General features: G+C 32.9%; 1 protein-coding gene across 9 annotated transcripts in view; it reads right to left on the reverse strand.

The window, feature by feature from the left end:
• LRRIQ3 (leucine rich repeats and IQ motif containing 3) overlaps positions 1-19535 on the reverse strand; it is a 367465-nt gene that overhangs the window by 331950 nt on the left and 15980 nt on the right. For 8 of the 9 annotated variants that reach the window (XM_003990225.5, XM_045036013.1, XR_006584398.1 and 5 more), the window contains exons 2-3: positions 8407-8655; positions 5353-5676 (exon numbers count right to left, since the gene is read on the reverse strand). In XM_003990225.5, coding sequence (XP_003990274.2) covers positions 5353-5676; positions 8407-8655 — 573 coding nt within the window. The remainder of the gene's footprint in view (positions 1-5352; positions 5677-8406; positions 8656-19535) is intronic. The other variant, XM_045036014.1, reaches the window with a different exon arrangement.

Below are 19535 nucleotides of genomic sequence, written 5' to 3' on the forward strand. Positions count from 1 at the left end.
ATTTTCAATCTTTTTTTTAATGCTTACTTATTTTTGAGAGAGCGCATGCACATGAGTGGGGGAGGGGCAGAGAGAGAGAGAGAGAGAGAGAGAGAGAGAGAGAGAGAGAGAGCGCGCGCCACAGTATCTGAAGCAGGCTCCAGACTCTGAGCTGTCAACACAGGACCTGATGTGGGGCTCGAACCATGAACTCCAAGAGCATGACCTGAGCTGAAGTCAGATGCTTAGCCAGCTGTGCCAACCAGGTGCCCCTCAATCTCTTTTTTTTAATTAAAATTTATTTCCCTCAGCTTAAAAATATGTGGAAGTTAGTATAATCTCACTTTTAAAAACCTCTCCCATTAGTCCTATTTCTGGCAGTTAAGGCATTATCTTCCCTCTGTCCAAAATTTTCCTGGAAAAGTTTCTATACTTAGCAATTACATATTAACCCATTACAATTCCATATCCATTCCCGTAAGTTACTGAAATTCCAAAGATGCAACCTCTTCAACAAAAGGTTTTCAAACTAGTTCTGTATCCATAATGTTCCTTGACCTTTTAAAACATCCTTCATTTTTAAAAAAAAAATTTTAATGTTTTTTATTTATTTTTGAGACAGAGAGAGAGACAGAACATGAGCAGGAGAGAGAGAGAGGGAGACACAGAATCCGAACCAGGCTCCAGGCTCTGAGCTGTCAGCACAGAGCGTGACGAGGGGTTTGAACTCACCGACTGCGAGATCATGACCTGAGCTGAAGTCAGATGCCCAACCGACTGAGCCACCCAGGCACCCCAAACATCCTTCATTTTTAAATCATTCTTTTCTCTTCACCTAAGTGATAATAAGCCATATCTCTGTTTTTCCTTCTACCTCCTGGAATTAATTTTCTGTTATCCTCATTGGTCCCCCTTCTTTCTAACCATAAAGGGAAACTGCCCCAATGCTTTGTCCTTCGGTTTTCATACTGATTCCTTTATTTTCCTGTGACAGCTTGGCTTCGGTCATGCCCTCAAACAAATGACTACTGAATTTACATCTTAGACCTGGAACACTATTTCTGAATTCCAGTTCTTCATTTCCAATGCTGGTTAATATCTCCATACCAATATCCTGCCTCAATAAACATGACCAAATTTAACTTTCTAACAAAACTCTTTGAATGCCACCATTTCTGTACACTAAGTTACTTTTTGTCTCAGTTACCCAAGTTCAAAATACCAAAAGAGTATTTTCTCACTTCTTATTCTTATCCGCCCATATTTGGTCAGTTAAAAAAAACCCTGTCAAATCTTTGCACTGTCTATACTTTGTGATACAATGTTGATTGTAGGACTATGAAACCAAGACAGATTTGAAATCCCAGCTTCATGACTGACTAGATGTCTGGTATTGGGTAAAGTCTTAAACCTTACTATATTTCATTTTCTTCTGTGAAATAATATCTCCCCATAACAAAGAATATGATGAAGAACAAATATTTTTCAGGAAGTCCTTCCCTATCTAGCCCAAGCCTCCATACTTTTTGTCCTATTACTCTATTTTCTTTAGAAATTAACAATATCTAGCATTCTATGCTGGGTTTGTTTTTGTTTTTGTTTTTTAGCCTACATGTTTGTTTCCTGGGCCTTCCCACTGAACTTTATGAAAGCAGAACATCTGTCATTATTATTTACCACCCAGTCCAGAATAATCTCTCTCATATATTAGGCAATCAATACATATTTGGTAAAGGAGTGAAGGAATAAAATATATAAAGTGTCTATAACAATGACTTTTACTGAGTGTCTGTCCTCTTCTTTACAATGTCTTCTATTTTCTTTGCCACTACTGTTCACTTGAATCAACCCTAATCACATCATTTCTGGCCTATAATAGTTTCTCTGCCCTCATCTGTCTCCTAACCCCCCTTAATCTGCTAGCAAAATACTGGATTAATCTCCTTTAAAAAATTTTGTCAATAACATTTATTCATAGAGCACCAACTATGATAGAACCACTCTAATTTTCTCCTCAAATAACTTCAATAGATCTTCACTGCATTCATTAAGACGTCTAAACTCCTTAGTATTCCTCCAATCTTCTTTTCATACCCCCACTAACTTCCTATTAATTGCTTAAATGAACATCAGTCATTTTGATTGTCCTTAAAAAAGACAAATATGTTCCCACCTTTGATTATACCATACCATCCAACTAGAATATATAAATGAAATTCTTCTTTTAGGACCCAGGTTAAAACAACCATAATTAAACACTGCAGCACTTTTTATTTCTCTAAAATTTTTAACTGTTATTACAAAATCATTAATATACTCATAAATGTTTATAAAGAATTTATGCAGTTACAAAGTTTTCTAACTTCCTAATCTCATGCATAATCACTGTTCATTGTTTATATATCCTTCCAAATGTGATCACTTCAAATGATTTTCTGTTCTTCAATTGTCAATACATATATATGTATATTTAGAAATACTTACAACATTTTACAAATACCATTCTGCAACATACTTTTTTATTTCCTGTATCTCGGTACTTGAGCTTTCTAACACCTGCAGAGCTCACCCCTTTTTCTGAATTCTTACCTGATTTATTTGTTCTAATATTCATGTCATGAAGCATGTTTTTTAAATATTTTTATTCACCCATTTAAGTATTTTGTAATCTCCAACTAGATACCATTTCCTAATCACTTGTTTCAGCATTTTAAAAATCAAGATATAATGATGATTTAGTGCAGGTCACCAAATTAATTGTTTAAGAATTTAATAGTTTTATCCACTTCCATTAATATTCCGAATTGTCCTTTAAAGCGTGGGGGGGGGGGGGGGAACTACTTCCCAAAGGAATCATTCAAATATGGAAACCTGAAAATTAGAGATTCACTTTCATTAAAAAAAAATTTGAATCAACAAAAAGCTTCTAGAATTAAGAAATGAGAATAGCAAAGTGGCAGAATATAAGATTAAATTAAAATATCAATGTATTTCTATATATTAGTAACAAATAATCCAAAAATGAATTTAATAACTCCATTCACAATATTGCCAAAATAAATAAAATACACAGAAATATTTTTTTTTAATTTTTTTTTCAACGTTTATTTATTTTTGGGACAGAGAGAGACAGAGCATGAACGGGGGAGGGGCAGAGAGAGAGGGAGACACAGAATCGGAAACAGAGAAATATTTTTTTTAATAAACAATACTTAGAGAATGGAAGAAGATCTAAATGAATTGAGAGTTCACATTCAAGAATGAGAATACTCACTATTGTAAAGATGGCAATCTCCACAAATTGATTTATAAATTCAATGAAATTTTTACCACTATTCCAGCAGGAATCATTGTAGAAATTGACAACCTGATCCTAAAATTCATATGTAAATGCAAGGGACCCTGAATAGCCAAAGCAATATTGAAAAAGAAGAGCAAAGTTGGAGGACTCACACTTCCCTATTTCAAAACTTAACTACAAAGCTACAATAATCAAGACTGTGTGATACTGGCCTAAGGATAGATACCCAGACCATTGGAATATAATCATTCAGAGTCCAGAAATTAACCCTTACCTTTTTATGGCTAACTGATTTCTGACAAAGATATCACAAACAATTCACCAGGGAAAGAATAATCTTGTCAACATATGGGGCTGGTATAATTGACTATCTACACGCAAAAAAAAATGAACTTGTACCCTTACTTCATACCATGCATAAAAATTCACTGAAAATGAAACATAGGTCTCGATTTCAGAGCTAAAATTATTAAACTTCTAGGAAAAAACATAGAAAAATTCAGTGACCATGGAGAGACTTCTTAGACACATCAAAAGCATGATCCTTAAAAGAAAAAAATCATAACCTGGATGGCTTAAAACTCAAAAATTTTCTGCTCCAAAAGAGACCATTAACAAGATGGAAAATTCGCTGAGAGAAAAATCTTTGCAATACATATATCTAATAAAGGACTTATACCCATATATCTACGCTTACAACTCAATAATAAGACAAACAACTCACTTGCAAGATGAGGAAAAAATTGGTATAGACATTTGATGAAAGAAAGTATATGCATAGTTAATAAGCAGAGAAAAATGTTTGTCATCATGACTCATAAGGGAAAAAAATTAAAACCAAAAATATATATATATACCACTTTATATCTACTAGAATGTCTATAGCGTAAAACAAAAAAACACTAAGTGTTTGCAAGTACATAAAGAAACTAGAACCCTCCCACGTTTGTGGTTTCTACTTTTTATTTTTTATTTTATTTTTTTGTGGTTTCTACTTTTTAGAAAGCAATTTAGTTTCTTACCAAATTATGCATACACTTACCATACCTACCAGTAATTGCACTAAGAATCTCCCCAAGAAAAATGAAAACATATGTCTACACAAAGACATGTAAGTAGGTGTTCATAGCAGCATCATTCATAATAGCAAAAACTGAAAATAATCTAAATGTCTATCAACTGGTGAATGGACAAAAAAAATGTAGTGTATTCATATAATGGAAAATCACTCAGCAATCAAAAGGAACAAACTATGCATATATGCTACAACATAAATGAGCCTCCACCACATCACACTAAGTGAACGAAGGCAGATGCATACGACTACATATTGTATAGTTTGATTCACATAAAATGTTTAGAGAAGCAAATTTAAAGAAACAGAAGCCAGATCAACAGTACCTAAGACTGCAGGAGGAAGTTGAGATTAACTGTGAATGAGAAAGAGGGAAACTTTTGGAGTGGTGGAAATTTCTAACAGTGGATTGTGGAGATGGCTATACAGCACTATCAATTTACCAAAATAATTAAATCATACATATAAAAAGGGAATTTTATAGTATATAAGCTATATGTCCTTAGAGCTATTAAAACATAACAGGGACCAAAAATATTTCTCTATAATTTGATATTTTTATGCTCAGCAATTTTTATGCAGTAGGCATACAAGCTTCTACAAATCCTCAGATATAAGACATTACTAATGTACTAACTAGTTTATCACATTTTAGATAAATGATACAGTATATATTAGTTTATATGATTTAGGTATAGAATCTAGAAGCTAAAATTTTACTTCCACAAATTTATTCAAAATGAAACTCTAATGAATCCAATTACCTTTTTAAAAAAATATTTTTTAAGTCTTTTTATTTATTTTTGAGAGAGAGACAGAGTGTGAGTGGGGGAGGGGCAGAAAGAAAGGGAAACGCAGAATCTTTGAAGCAGATTCTAGGCTCTGAAGTGTCAGCACAGAGCTCGACGCAGGGCTTGAACTCACGAACTGTGAGATCATCACCTGAGCTGAAGTCAGATGCTTAAATGACTGTGCCACCCAGGAGCCCTTCAATTACCTTTTTCAAAGCAGGGCAGAAATTAAAGAAAAGTCGGTGGTTATATGCTCTAAATCTTTCAGGAAGATGCCAGTTCTGAATTATTTCTTCATCAGAAATCACATGATGATCCAGTGCTTTGAGAGGCCATATACTGTTGACAAGAACATGTCTATATCCTTTTTTAAGGCTCACTGGACAATCAAACATAGTGAGGGCAATTAGACTTGGACAGGCAGATAACATACATATATTCTTTAACTTTGCAAACCCATTGTCATGAAGATAGAGGAGTTTTAGTTTCTTCAGTCCACTCCAAAATTTGGTATCTGGTAGACTCTTTATCTGAAATATTATTAATAATAACATCTTAAATACAAATGTTAATTTTCTATAAATTGTATGGAAAACAGAAAAATATTAAACATCTTCTAAAACTCAGTAATTTTCAAAATGGCAAATTTCTCATTAATAAGCCAAAAATGAAATCTCTAGTTTTCCAGTGGTGACTGGAGTAAAAACATAATACATTGTTCCTCTGGACTAGGTTATCATTATTAGTATAATTAAAAGAATGGACATATATACTTTGTTCAGTAAAAATTTCTTTATAGTAGGCCAATTCTAAACTTTTCTAAAGTACTTTACTGATGTAAAGAATTAGTGTGATATACCCCATTAACAAAATAAAGGATAAAAATCATATGATCATCTCAATAGAGAAAAGGCATTTGGCAAAATTCAACATTAATTCATAATAAAAACTCTCAGCAAAGTAGATACAGAGAATATACCTCAATATCATAAAAGCCATATATGACAAGCTACAGCTAACATCATATGCAATGGTGAAAACTGAAAGCTTTTCCTCTAAGATCAGGAACAAGACAAGGATGCCCACTCTTGCCACTTTTATTCAACACAGTATTAGAAGTCCCAGCTAGAATAATTGGGCAAGAAAAAGAAACAAATGGCATGCAAACCAAAAAGGAAGAAACAAAACTGTTACCATTTGCAGACAACATATTATATACAGAAAACCCTAAGACTCCACCAAAAAATTCTTACAACTGATAAATGAATTCAGTAAAGTTGTAGGATACAAATTCAGTATACAAACATCTGTTGCATTTCTATATACTAATAATAAGCTATCAGAAAGAGGAATTAAGGAAACAATCCCATTTACAACCGCATCAAAAAGAATAAAATGCCTGAATGAGTTTAAACAAGGAGGTGAAAGATCTGGACACTGAAAACAATGACAAATGTATGAAATAAATTGAATAAGAGAAAAATAAATGGAAAGATATTCCATGCTCATGGACTGAGAGAATAATGTTGTTAAAATAATATTGCCCAATGTAATCTACATATTCAGTGTAATCCCTTCTAAATTTCAAAGGCATTTTTCACAGAAATAGAAAAAGACTCCCAAAATGTGTATGGAAACACAGAAGACCCTGAATAGTCAAAGCAATCCTGAAAGAGAATAAAGCAGGATGCATCCTGCTCCCTGATTTTAAACTATATTATGAACCTATAGTGATCAAAACAGTATAGTATTGGCATAAAAACACACAGATCAATGTAACAGAATAGAAAAACCAGAAATAAACCCATGCATAGATGATCAATTGATTTATGATGGTGTCAGGAATACACAATGGGGAAAGGGCAGTCTCTTCAAGAGGCCATACACAAGGGCCTGTAATCTTCTCTATATCATTCTAATTTTAGACTATGTACTGCTGAAGCGAACACAAGGGCAGTCTCTTCAATAAGTGGTGTTGGGAAAACCAGATAGCAACAGGCAACAAAACAAAACAAAACAAAACAAAACAAAAAAAAAAAAAAGAAACCAGACTACTATCTTACACTATATACAAAAATTAGCTCAAAATGGATTAAGGGCTTAACCTAAGACCTGAAATTATAAAAATCTGAAAACAAAACACAGGCAGTAAACTTCTTCACAATAGTCTTGGTAATGATTTTTGAATTTGACACCAAAAGCAAAGGACACAAAGGCAAAAATATATCAGGTAAAAATATATCAAACTAAGAAGCTTCTGTACTGCAAAGAAAACTGTCAATAAAATGAAAAGGCAAGCCAGTAAATGGAAGAAAGTATTTGCAAATTGTATGTGTAATAAGGGAATAATATCCAAAATATATAAAGAACTCATACAACTCTATAGAAAAAATAAAATCCAATTAAAAAATGGACAGTGAATCTGAATACTTATTTTCTAAAGAAGACATCCAGATAGATGGCCAACATGGTACATGAAGGGATGCTCACTGTCTCTAATCATCAGGGAAACACAAATCAAAACCACAAGGAGATACCACTTCATATCTGTTAGGATGCCTTTTATCCAAACGACAAAAAATAACAAGTGCTGGCAAGGATGTGGAAAAAAGGAAACCCTTATGCACTGTTACAGGAATGTAAATTGGTACAACCACTGTGGAAAACAGTATGGAACTAAAAGAAACTAAAAATAAAACTGCCATATGATCCAACAATTCCACTTCTCAATATTTATCTGAAGACTAGGAAAATACTACCTCAAAAAGATATATATACCCTCAATATTCATTGCAGCATTATTTACAATAGTCAAGACACGGAAGCAGCCTAAGTGATATATATATCTCAAGTCATTATGTTGTATGCCTGAACTTAGTATGTTATATGTCAATTATGTCATTAAAAAATTTTTAAAGTCCAAATAATTTTTAATGCAGGCTATTAAGAAGTAAAATATACCAAATCACAAAGTATTTACATATTTATAATTCAAAAATTTTGTTTAAATTTAAATTTTTTTAAAAGTAGTCTCTACACCAATGTAAAGCTCAAACTCATGACACCAAGATCAAGAGTTGCATGGTCTACGGACTGAGTCAGCCAGATGCCCCTTAAATTTTGTATTTTTATATATTTTATTTAGTTTTAAATTTTTATTTACATTTTATGTAAAAGACTGAAATACTGTAGATAGGTAACATACGTGTTTTTAAACATCAATTTCATTTATACACAAATATCTAAAATGTATTGCTTACCTGATTTCCATGGAGATCAAGTTTGACTAATCTTATACAACTTTGAAGTGGATGAATATCTGTGATAAAATTGTTTGAGAAGATGCATACTCTCAGAGAGATACAGGATTGCAAATTTTCCATAGATTTTAAATGAAGGCCACTGAACTTCACAAAAACAAAATCTTTCTGATCTTCTATCATGTTGTCATTATAGTGACTCCATTCTTCATGACTGGTTAGTTCTTTTGTGATTGTTCCATGAAACATCTAGGCAAAATGGGAAATTGCTTAGGAAAGTTTTTTCAACTTCCAAAAATAAATTTGAAAACAAAACATATTTGCTAATAGATAGAATAAAACGGGTAGAAAAGTTAAAATTAAAAAATCTAACTTGTAAGTGGAATCCAAAAACATTAAAAAAAAAACAATAAAGAAACAAAAAGAAGAATCAGACCTACAAATATAGAGAACTTACGGTTGCCAGGCAGGAGGAGGGTGCACAAAATGGGTGTTATAAATTTCTGTTATAAATTTCTTAAAGAAACAATTTACAATCACATTATTTATTTCTATGTTCAATTCAACTAGGCAGTTAAAATCTGGAATTCTATTAGTTTTAAAATAAGACTAATTTATCTAAAATTCCTGTATCAAAGCTTTTTAAAGTAATTTTACATAGTATTTCTTATATATTTGAAATTTCCCTTACTCTGGGTAATTTAAGCTTTTACAAAACACAGTTACCCAGTGATAGTTTAAAAGAGAATAACTGAGCTCAAGTGGCCTAGAGCATTTAGTCAGATTAATCACCTCCCCTATTGGAAGAATCTTTCTACCATGTGAAGGTAAACTAGGTAGGCATAATCCAAATGAAAATAAATGTGAAAATCTAGATAAACCCTTGCACTCATTCAAGAGATTAGTTCCTTTTTATATGCTGACCAAGGCCTACAACTATAATTAAATTCTAAGTACCATCTAAGAAATTAAACAAAATGCAGATTCCTAGGCCCCATATCATATGTATGTTATCAGTCTCTGGGCTGAGGGTCAAGGAATCTGTAATTGAGCATGTTCCTGGGTAAGTCATGAACACATTGAGAAAGAATAAAGACGCTGATATAAAATAAACAGATACGAATGAATCTTTATAAACTTACCAAGCTCTATAGGTCCTGAAATGAAAGGCAATATACAAAATGTATTCCATCATTTGGACTCCCTATTTAGAAAAGACCTGAAGTCTTTCCTCAGGCCCTCCTTTCAAAAAAACCTATTTTTTCCATTCTGGCCTAATACAGGCAAACTCCAGTTTATAACAAGGGTTTATGAGAAACCACATATCAGGCATAAGTCACGATGTTTTAAGACAACGGGGTGCTCAAAAGTTTCACTTTTAGAATCCAATTTTTGAGTCAATAACAATTCTGGAAGAAATCTGCAAAGTGAGAGTCATATACCAAGTGAATTTTTTTTCCTTTCTATTTGTGTAACCAAGTGATTTTTTAAAATTACTAATAGACTTTATTTTTTGGAGCTGTTTTAGGTTTACAGAAAAACTTAAAGTACACAGAGATCCCATATATACCCCCATAACTCCCTGCACCTTCAGTTCCCCCTATCAACACCTTGCATTCGTGTTATGTATGTGCTACAATTAATGTTCCAATCTTAATGAATTATTAACTAAAGTTAAACTTTTTTAGATCATAACTTATAACAATCTCTAGACAAACAAAACACATCAACATAGAACAGCAGAGATCCCATTTCTTTATATAAAGCTGAAGTTGACTTTATATCTTTAGTCACAGCATTGGTACACGTGTGTGCGTGTGTGTGTGTGTGCGTGTATTTATATATATATAAATATATATATATAATAGATGCACAGATAAACTATTATTTCAAGCATTCATTTCTCTGCTTATTCATCTCTAATAGTTTGATATTTCTTTGCTTCTTTGTAGAAGATATCATCTGCCTAGCATTTATTTTTAGGGATTCTAAATAGCATTATTAACTAAGTATAGTTAATGTCTATAAACTTACCACAGGCAATGAAAGATTTTTATGTTAAACTTTTCTGTATTAATGCTATCCATATGTCACTTAAATGTGATGTCAATAATCTACCACTGGTATTATTCAAAGGTAGAATGTTTTCTATTTCCTTTATTGATCTCAGACACACTAGATAACCTAACTAAATGAAAACTTCTGTAATTAGTTAAGCATTCTAACTTTAGCTGTTAGTTGACTAACATTGCTACTAACTGTGAGTTCACTGATACCATTTTGTGAAGGTAACTGATACTGATACGTAAGATAACATAGTCCCTTTCCTCAAAATGCCTAAATATGTTCAAAATAACTTTTTAATAATATCCAGTGAGGGAGTTAGTGTGATTGGTATTATTGCCTCACTGAAAAACTTTTTCTTGCAGATAAGACATATAGTTTGAGGAAAAGAATTATTAGGTCACACAAATCCAAATTTGAGATAATCTTCATGATAGTACTTAATTGAATGCCTTTTTACTCATTTTGGACAAACACTTCCTAGATTTAATTAAAAAGATGCCAATTACAGACAGATAAAAAACCATCTGTAATAATTAAATAGTAAGGTAACTAGGGAACTCTAAAATTTCATGGCCTCATAATTTTTAAAAAATCTACATTGTCTAATTATTTTATGTTTAAACTCAAACCCATGAAAACAATAAAATTAAACATGGTTAATGAAATATGCGAAACTTCATTGTCTAGATAACTCTTAGTCATTACATTCCTGTACCATGCCTACATCCCCAATTTAGAAATTATGTATTTTTATGTTATATAATTTAATTGTTGCCTTTCCAATTATATTACATGTACCCTGATGTCAGGACATTTTTTTTTGTGGTTAGCTATATATTTTTCTTAGTTTAGCATGGGAACAAAAACTGAATCAGGTATAAATAAATAAATTGGCCAGAAATCCTACCTAGGGTGATCAGCTAAGAAAAAGAAACAAAAGGAATCCAAATCAGAAAGGAAGAAGTAAATTTTCTGTTCACAGGTAACATGATCTTATATATAGAAAATCCTCAAGCCTCCATGAAAACTGTTAGAACGTACAAATGAATTCAGTAAAGATGGGGACACACAATAACCATGCAAAAGTCATTTGCATTTTATATATACTAACAATGAGGTATCTTAAAAAGGAAAAAAACAATCCTCTTATAATAGCATCAAAAAGAATAAAATACTTAGGAATAAATGTAACCAAGGAAGTGAAAGATCTGTACACTGAAATCTCTAAGACATTAATGAAGGAAATTAAAGATACAAACGAAAAATCCTGTGCTCAGGAACAGTTAATATTCTTAAAATGTCCATTCTATCCTAAGTCAACTACAGATTCAATACAATTTTTAATAAAATTCAAATAGCATTCTTCACAAAAGTAGGAAAAATAATGCTGAAATTCATATGGGACAATAACAACAATAACCCAAAAATCTCAAGTAGGCAAAACAATTTTGAAAAAGAAAATGAAGCTGAAGGCCTCATACTTCCTGACTTAAAAACATATTACAGATTCACAGTAATCAAAACAGCACAGTACTGGCAAACAAACGAACAAAAAAAAAAAAAATACAATAGGCACACAGACCAAATTACAACAATTGAGAGCCCAGAAATAAACGTATACATATATGTCAACTAATATTTGACAAGAGAACAAAGAATACTAAAAGAGAGGACAGTAATTTCAATAAATGGTGCTGAGAACACTGTCTATTCACTGGAAAAAGAATAAAATCTGACTCTTACACCACTTATTAAAAATACCTCAAAATTTGGGGCTTCTGGGTAGCTCAGTTGGTTGAGCGTCTCACTTAGGCTCAGGTCACGATCTAGTGGTTCGTGGGTTCGAACCCTGTGTCAGGCTCTGTGCTGACAGCTCAGAGCCTGGAGTCGGCTTCAGATTCTGTGTCTCCTTCTCTCTCCGTCCCTTCCATGCTCATGCTCTGTCTCTCTCTGCCTCCCAATAATAAATAAACATTACAAAAAACTAAAAATACTCAAAAGTAAGTCAAAAATTAAGTCAAAAGACTTAAATGTAAGACTGGGGACCATAAAACTCCTAGAAGAAAACAGGGGAAAAGCTCTGTAACATTGGTCTTAGCAATGATTTTTGGATATGACACCAAAAACACAGGCAACAAAAGCAAAAATCAACAAGAAGGACTATATCACACTGAAACACTTCTACACAGAAAACAAACAATAAACAAAATGAAGATGCAAATTATGGAATGGGAGAAAGTATTTGCAAACATCTAATAAGGGATAAATACCAAAATATAAAAAGTACTCATACATATCAGTAGCAATCCCCTCTTCCTCCTCCTCCTCCTCCTCCTCCACCTCATTATCATCATCATCTAATTTTAAAATAGGCCGAGGACTTGAACATTTTCTTCCCCCAAAAAGACATATAAATGGCCAACATATACATGAGAAGGTGCTCAACATCGCTAATTGTCAGGAAAATGCAAGTCAAAACCATAATGAGATGAGGGAACAAACCCTTGTGCCCTGTTGGTGAGAGTGTGAACTGATACAGCCACTATGGAAAATGGTATGGAGATTCCTCAAAAAATTTAAAATGGAACTACCATATGATCTAACAATTATATATATAAAATATATATTCTAGTATATATCCAAAGGAAATGAAATAACTATATTTCAGAGATATCTGCAACTCCCAAGTTCATTATTTACAATAGCCAAGATAGAGAAACAAGCTAACTGCACACTGACTGATGAACAATTAAAAAAATGTGATATATAGATATAGATATATTTTACATAATGTATACACACATACACAATAGAACATTGTTCAGCCATGAGAAAGAAGGAAATTCTGCCATTTTATACAACATAGATGGATTTTGAAGGGTTAATAGTAAGTGAAATAAGTCAGACAGAGAAAGACAAATACTCTATGATCTAAATGTGAAATCTAAAAAAGTTAAACTCATTTAAACAGAGAGTAAATTGGGGGGTGCCAGGTGTGAGCAAAATGGGGTACAGGAAATGGGGCAATGTTGGTTAAAGGTTACAAACTTCCAGATCTAAGATAAACAAGTTCTAGCAGTATAACACATAACATGGTAACTACAGTTAACAATATTACATTGTATACTTAAAAGTTACTAAGAGTATATCCCAAATGTTCTCATCACAAAATAAATAAATAAATAAATAAATAAATAAATAAATAAATAAATAATAACTATATAAGATAGATAGATGTGTTAACTAAGCTTATTGTGATTATCATTTTGCAATATTTGTGTGTATCAAATCATCATATGGTACACATTAAACTTATACAAAATTATATGTCAATTATGTCTCAATAAATCTGGAGAAAGACTTCTTTTTTAAGTTTATTTATTTTGAGAGAGAGAGAGAGAGCACGCACGTGCACACAAGCAGAGACAGGAAGAGTGAGAATCTCAAGCAGGCTCTGTGCTGTCAGCGTAGAGCTTGATCCCATGACCTGAGATCATAATCTCACCTGAAATCAAGAGTTGGACACTTAGCCAACTGAGCCACCTAGGCACCCCTAGAAAAAAAGACTTCTAAGTACAAATGACAAAGTATCTCTCATATAGATTGAGATCTATTGTTAATTCCTTGAAATCCTTCCCTTCAAATTTCCACAACCAATATCCAATGCCTGCAAAAAAGAATACATTTTTCATTTATTTATGCTGCATAACAGAACACCCCAAAATCTACTGGTCAAAACAACTACTGTTTATTAGCTCTCAGGGTTTTGTGGGTTGACTTGATTCAGGTAGGCAGTTCTTTTCCAAGTGATGTTAACTAGAGATTCAGTCTTGGTGTTCATCTGCACTACACTTACAAGATGGCTAATTCGCAGTTCTGACACATTGGCAAGGACCCTAGAGGGGAGAGTCAGCTGGGATGCTGGGATGTATGGGTCTCTCTCACCACACTGTCCTAGGACCTCTCTCCATCTACACAAGTCTTCCCTGTGTCATTCTCTCACATGTCTATTTGTGTGTGTCCCCATAGTAGAATAGCAAGATTCTCTACGTGGGTCAAAAAAGTATAGAGGCAGAATCTATCAGGCCTTCTGAAGGCCCAACTGACACAGGTTTTCCTTAACTACATTCTTTTGGTTAAAGGAAGTTATTTTGCTTTTTGAACTTATTTTTTATCTTATGAAGTAGAGAAAGAAGAAACAAATATAAGTTGTTCTGAGCTTCGTGATCTCAGGCAAGTTATGTACCCTCAGTTTGTTATACATCCAAGCTATGTGCCTCAGTTTCCTCATCCATACAATGAGAACTCCAATAGCACTTAATGGATAGAATTACTATGAAGACAAAATGACTTGGCATAAAGGTTTTAGAATAGTGTCTGGCATGTAACAAACACTATAAATAAGTGTTACTAAAATAAATCTGGCTCAGTTAACAACTCAAAATAGAATGTAATCTTCAAAAAGTAAATTAGGACACTTTTGGTTTCTGGTCCAGGATATAAGGAGCTTAGAAGATGTCATACCATTCTAAAAAATAAAAAGATGAACAAAATGAAAAGTCAACAACTCTTCTTAGATTCACCAGAAAAGTGAGGTTACATGAAAAACCACTGAATCAAAATTCAGAGATAGGCAGGTGGATACAAAGATTCAGAAGTTACTGGAGCAAAAATTCACCAAAAGAAACCTCTGCAGGAACCAGTGCCTGGGTAGGACTGTGACTGACAAGTTATTAGGGGCTTAGTGTTGACAACTCAGATTTAGAAACTCCAGCCCTCATACTTCTGTGAGATTAATATCCAGGAGCTCTACCAGGTCCTCAGATCGAATATTGGAGAAAAATCTGCTTGTGCCTCTGAGAGGAGACAGAAAAACAATAATTTTGAAATACACAAGATCACCCTGTTCTTCTTAACAATGGCTACCCTAAAGAGAAAATATTTAACACACAATAAACTGAGGTTTTACCAGAGCCTAACTGATCTGGAAGTAGGGAAATATCCAACTACATCTCCATCAAGCCTTCCATTTGGGAGAAAGGAAGTACACAATTACAGCCCACTCTAGCCATCTTGTCCCACCTAAGATTAGGAAGGCTGAGGAGTACTTGTGAAATTCACAGACTAGGGAGCACAACCTCACTTAAAGACTGAGACTTATCCACACCTTAACACCACACCACACGCTATTTTACTGGAATTCTTTTTACCAGTACATGATGCCTGGCTTTCAATAAAAAAATTACAAAGCATACTAAAAGACAACATACAGCACGCATTAGAACCAGATTCACATACTGCAGGGATGTTGGAATTACCAGACAGAGAACTTAAAACAATTATGATTAATATGCTAAATACTATAAAGGAAAAAAAAATAGAGAACAAACAAGAAAAGACAGTATAAAGAGAGATAAAAATCTTTGAAAAGAATCAAAAAGAAGTGTTGGAGATCAAAACCACTGTAACAGAAATGATTATTATCTTTGATAGGCTTTCTATCTCTTTAGTAGGCTGGATGGACATGCCTAAGGAAAGAATCTCTTTGTTTGGGTATATGTCAATAGAAATTTCCAAAACCAAAAAGCAAAGAGAAAAAAAAAAGAATCACTGAAAAAAGCTGAATAAAATATTCCAGAACTGTAGGATAACTACAAAAAGTACAACATATACATAATGGAAATACCTGAATGAGAAGAAAGTGATATAGGAAAAGAAGAAAAATATGAAATAGTAAATATGTGAGAATTTCTGCAAATTAATGTCAGATACCAACCCACTGATCCAAGAAGCTCAGAAAACACCAAACAGGATTAAGGCAAAAAAAAAAAAAAACCACTGGGGGTGAGGGGGACACTTTACCCATAGAGCAGCAAAATTCAGAAGTATATCCAACATCTCCTAAGAAACCATGCAACCGGGGCGCCTGGGTGGCGCAGTCGGTTAAGCATCCGGCTTCAGCCAGGTCACGATCTCACGGTCTGTGAGTTCGAGCCCCGAGTCATGCTCTGGGCTGATGGCTCAGAGCCTGGAGCCTGTTTCCGATTCTGTGTCTCCCTCTCTCTCTGCCCCTCCCCCGTTCATGCTCTGTCTCTCTCTGTCCCAAAAATAAATAAAAACGTTGAAAAAAAAAATAAAAAAAAAAAAAAGAAACCATGCAACCAAGGAGAAGATAGAGTGAAGTATTTACTATTAAGAGAAAATAACTCACTAATATAAAAAAAAAATTCAGAAGTGTATTCAACATCTCCTAAGAAACCAGGCAAGCAAGGAGAAGATAGAGTGAAGTATTTACTATTAAGAGAAAATAACTCACTAATATAAAAAAAAATTCAGAAGTGTATTCAACATCTCCTAAGAAACCAGGCAAGCAAGGAGAAGATAGAGTGAAGTATTTACTATTAAGAGAAAATAACTCACTAATATAAAAAAAAATTCAGAAGTATATCCAACATCTCCTAAGAAACCATGCAACCAAGGAGAAGATAGAGTGAAGTATTTACTATTAAGAGAAAATAACTCACTAATATAAAAAAAAATTCAGAAGTATATCCAACATCTCCTAAGAAACCAGGCAAGCAAGGAGAAGATAGAGTGAAGTATTTACTCTTGAGAGAAAATAACTCACTAATATAAAAATCTATGCCCTGTGAAATTATCCTTTAAAAGTGGATAAGAAATAAAGACTCTTAAACAAACAAAAATTGAGGGAATAGGTTGCCAATATATCTGCTTTGCAAGAAATGTTAAAAGCAGTTTGTTAGAAAGAAAATAATATAGTTCAGGAACTCAGATCTACTTAAAGAAAGGAAAAGCAGTGGGGAAGAAACAAGTGAAGATAAAATAAAAAGCTTTTATTTTTCCTATTTTTAGTTGATAGATAACAGTTTGGTCAAATACTAATGGCAAACTATATTAGATTATCTATGTATATATGTATATTTGTGTATGGATATGTATAAATAAAATGAATGGCAGCAATGATACAAGGAACAAAATGGAAGAATTAGAGATATCCTGTTATTAAAAAATATTTAAACTACATGTAAAGTAGTATATGTGATTTGAGAGTGGATTTAAGTTAACACAATAATGAGGGCAGCTAATAAAAAAAAGAAAAGAAATACACTGAGATGAGATAGAAAATGAAGTCATATACAATGCTCAATTAAACCACAGACAGAAAAGAGTAGAAGGTTAAAACTGGAACAAAAACAAGAGCAATTAAAACAGTAACAAAATATTGTAGATATTAATTCAACTATAGAACTAATCAATTTAAATATCAATGGTCAAAGCACCAACACAAAGACATAGTGGACCAAAGTTACAGTGGATCAAACAGGCCAACTACACGCTGTCTACAGGAATGGTACTTTAAATGTACTGACATATAAATGAAAAGTAAAGTGATGGAGATGAATTCTACCAAACATTTAAATAATCAATTCCAATCCTTCTCAGACTCTTCTAAGAAAAGGAGAGAACATTTCCAAACTCATTTTATGAGATCAGTATTAACCTGATACTAAAACTAGAGGATACTACAAAAAAAATCATAGGCCAGTATCTCTGATGAACACAGATGCAAAAAATTCTCAACAAGACATTAGCAAACCAAATTCGACAATGCATTAAGAGGATCATACACCATGATGAAGTGGGATTTATGCCCGGGAAGAAAGGATAGATCAATCTCCACAATTCAGTATATACAATGACACACCACATTAACAAAATGAAAGCTAAAAATCATATCATCATCTTGAGAGCCACAAAAAAAAAAGCACTGGACAAAATTCAACATCCTATTATGATAACCTGAGTATTTCAACAAATGGTATAGATAGAGCATAACATAATAAAGGCCACATATGACAAACCCACAGTTAACATCATATACAACAGTAAAAACTTAAAGCCTTCCTCTAAGATTAGGAACAAGACAAGGATGCCCACTCTCACCAGTTTTATTCAACACAATATTAGAAGTTCAGAGAGCAATTCAGAGAGCAATTAGGCAAGAAAAAGAAATAAAAATCATCCAAATTGGATAGGAAAAAGTAAAACAGTCACTATTTGCATATAACACTACATAGAGAAAACCCTAGAGACTTTACCAAAAAAGTCTTAGAATAAAGAAATTCAGTAGAGTTACAAGAAATAAGAGTAATATACAAAAATCTGTTGAGTTCCTATACACTAATAATGAACTATTAGAAAGAGAATATAAGAAAACAGTCCCATTGACAATTGCACCAAAAAGAATAAAATACCTAGGAATAAATTTAGCCATGGAAATAAAAAACCTGTACAATGAAATTAATTAATTAATTAGAGACAAATATTTGGAAAGTTATTCCATGCTCATGAACTAGAAGAATTAATACTGCTAAATGTCTATACTACCCAAAACAATCTATATATTCAGTTCAATTTTTATCCAAATTTCAATGCCATTTTTACAGAAATATAATAAATAATCCTAAATTTGTATGAAACCACAAAAAAACTAAATAGCCAAAGCAATCTTGAGAAAGAACAACAGGCTGGAGGCATTATACTCCCTAATTTCAAACTGTATTACAAAGCTATAGTAATCAAAACAGTGTGGCATTTGCATAAAAAATATAGATAAATGAGGCAGAATAGACCCCAGAAGTAAACCCACATAGATGGTCAATTGATTTACGACATAAGAGCCAAAAATATACAAGGGGGAAAGGAGAGCTTCTTCAATAAATAGTGTTGGGAAAACTGGACAGCAACATCCAAAGGAATAAAACTGGACCACTATCTCATACTATACACAAAATTTAGCTCAAAATGGATTACAGACTTGAACTCAAGACCTAAAACTCCTAAAAGAAAACATAGGCAGTAAATTCCTTCACAACAGTCTTGGTAATGATTTTTGTATTTGACACCAAAAGCAAAGGACACAAAAGCAAAAATATATTGAGTAAAAATATATCAAACTAAGAAGCTTCTGCACAGCAAAGAAAACAGTCAATAAAATGAAAAGGCAGGCTACTGATTGAAAGACAACTTTTGCAAATCAT

Source organism: Felis catus, chromosome C1 (genome assembly GCF_018350175.1).
Source record: "Felis catus isolate Fca126 chromosome C1, F.catus_Fca126_mat1.0, whole genome shotgun sequence".
Taxonomy (NCBI): Eukaryota; Metazoa; Chordata; class Mammalia; order Carnivora; family Felidae; genus Felis; species Felis catus.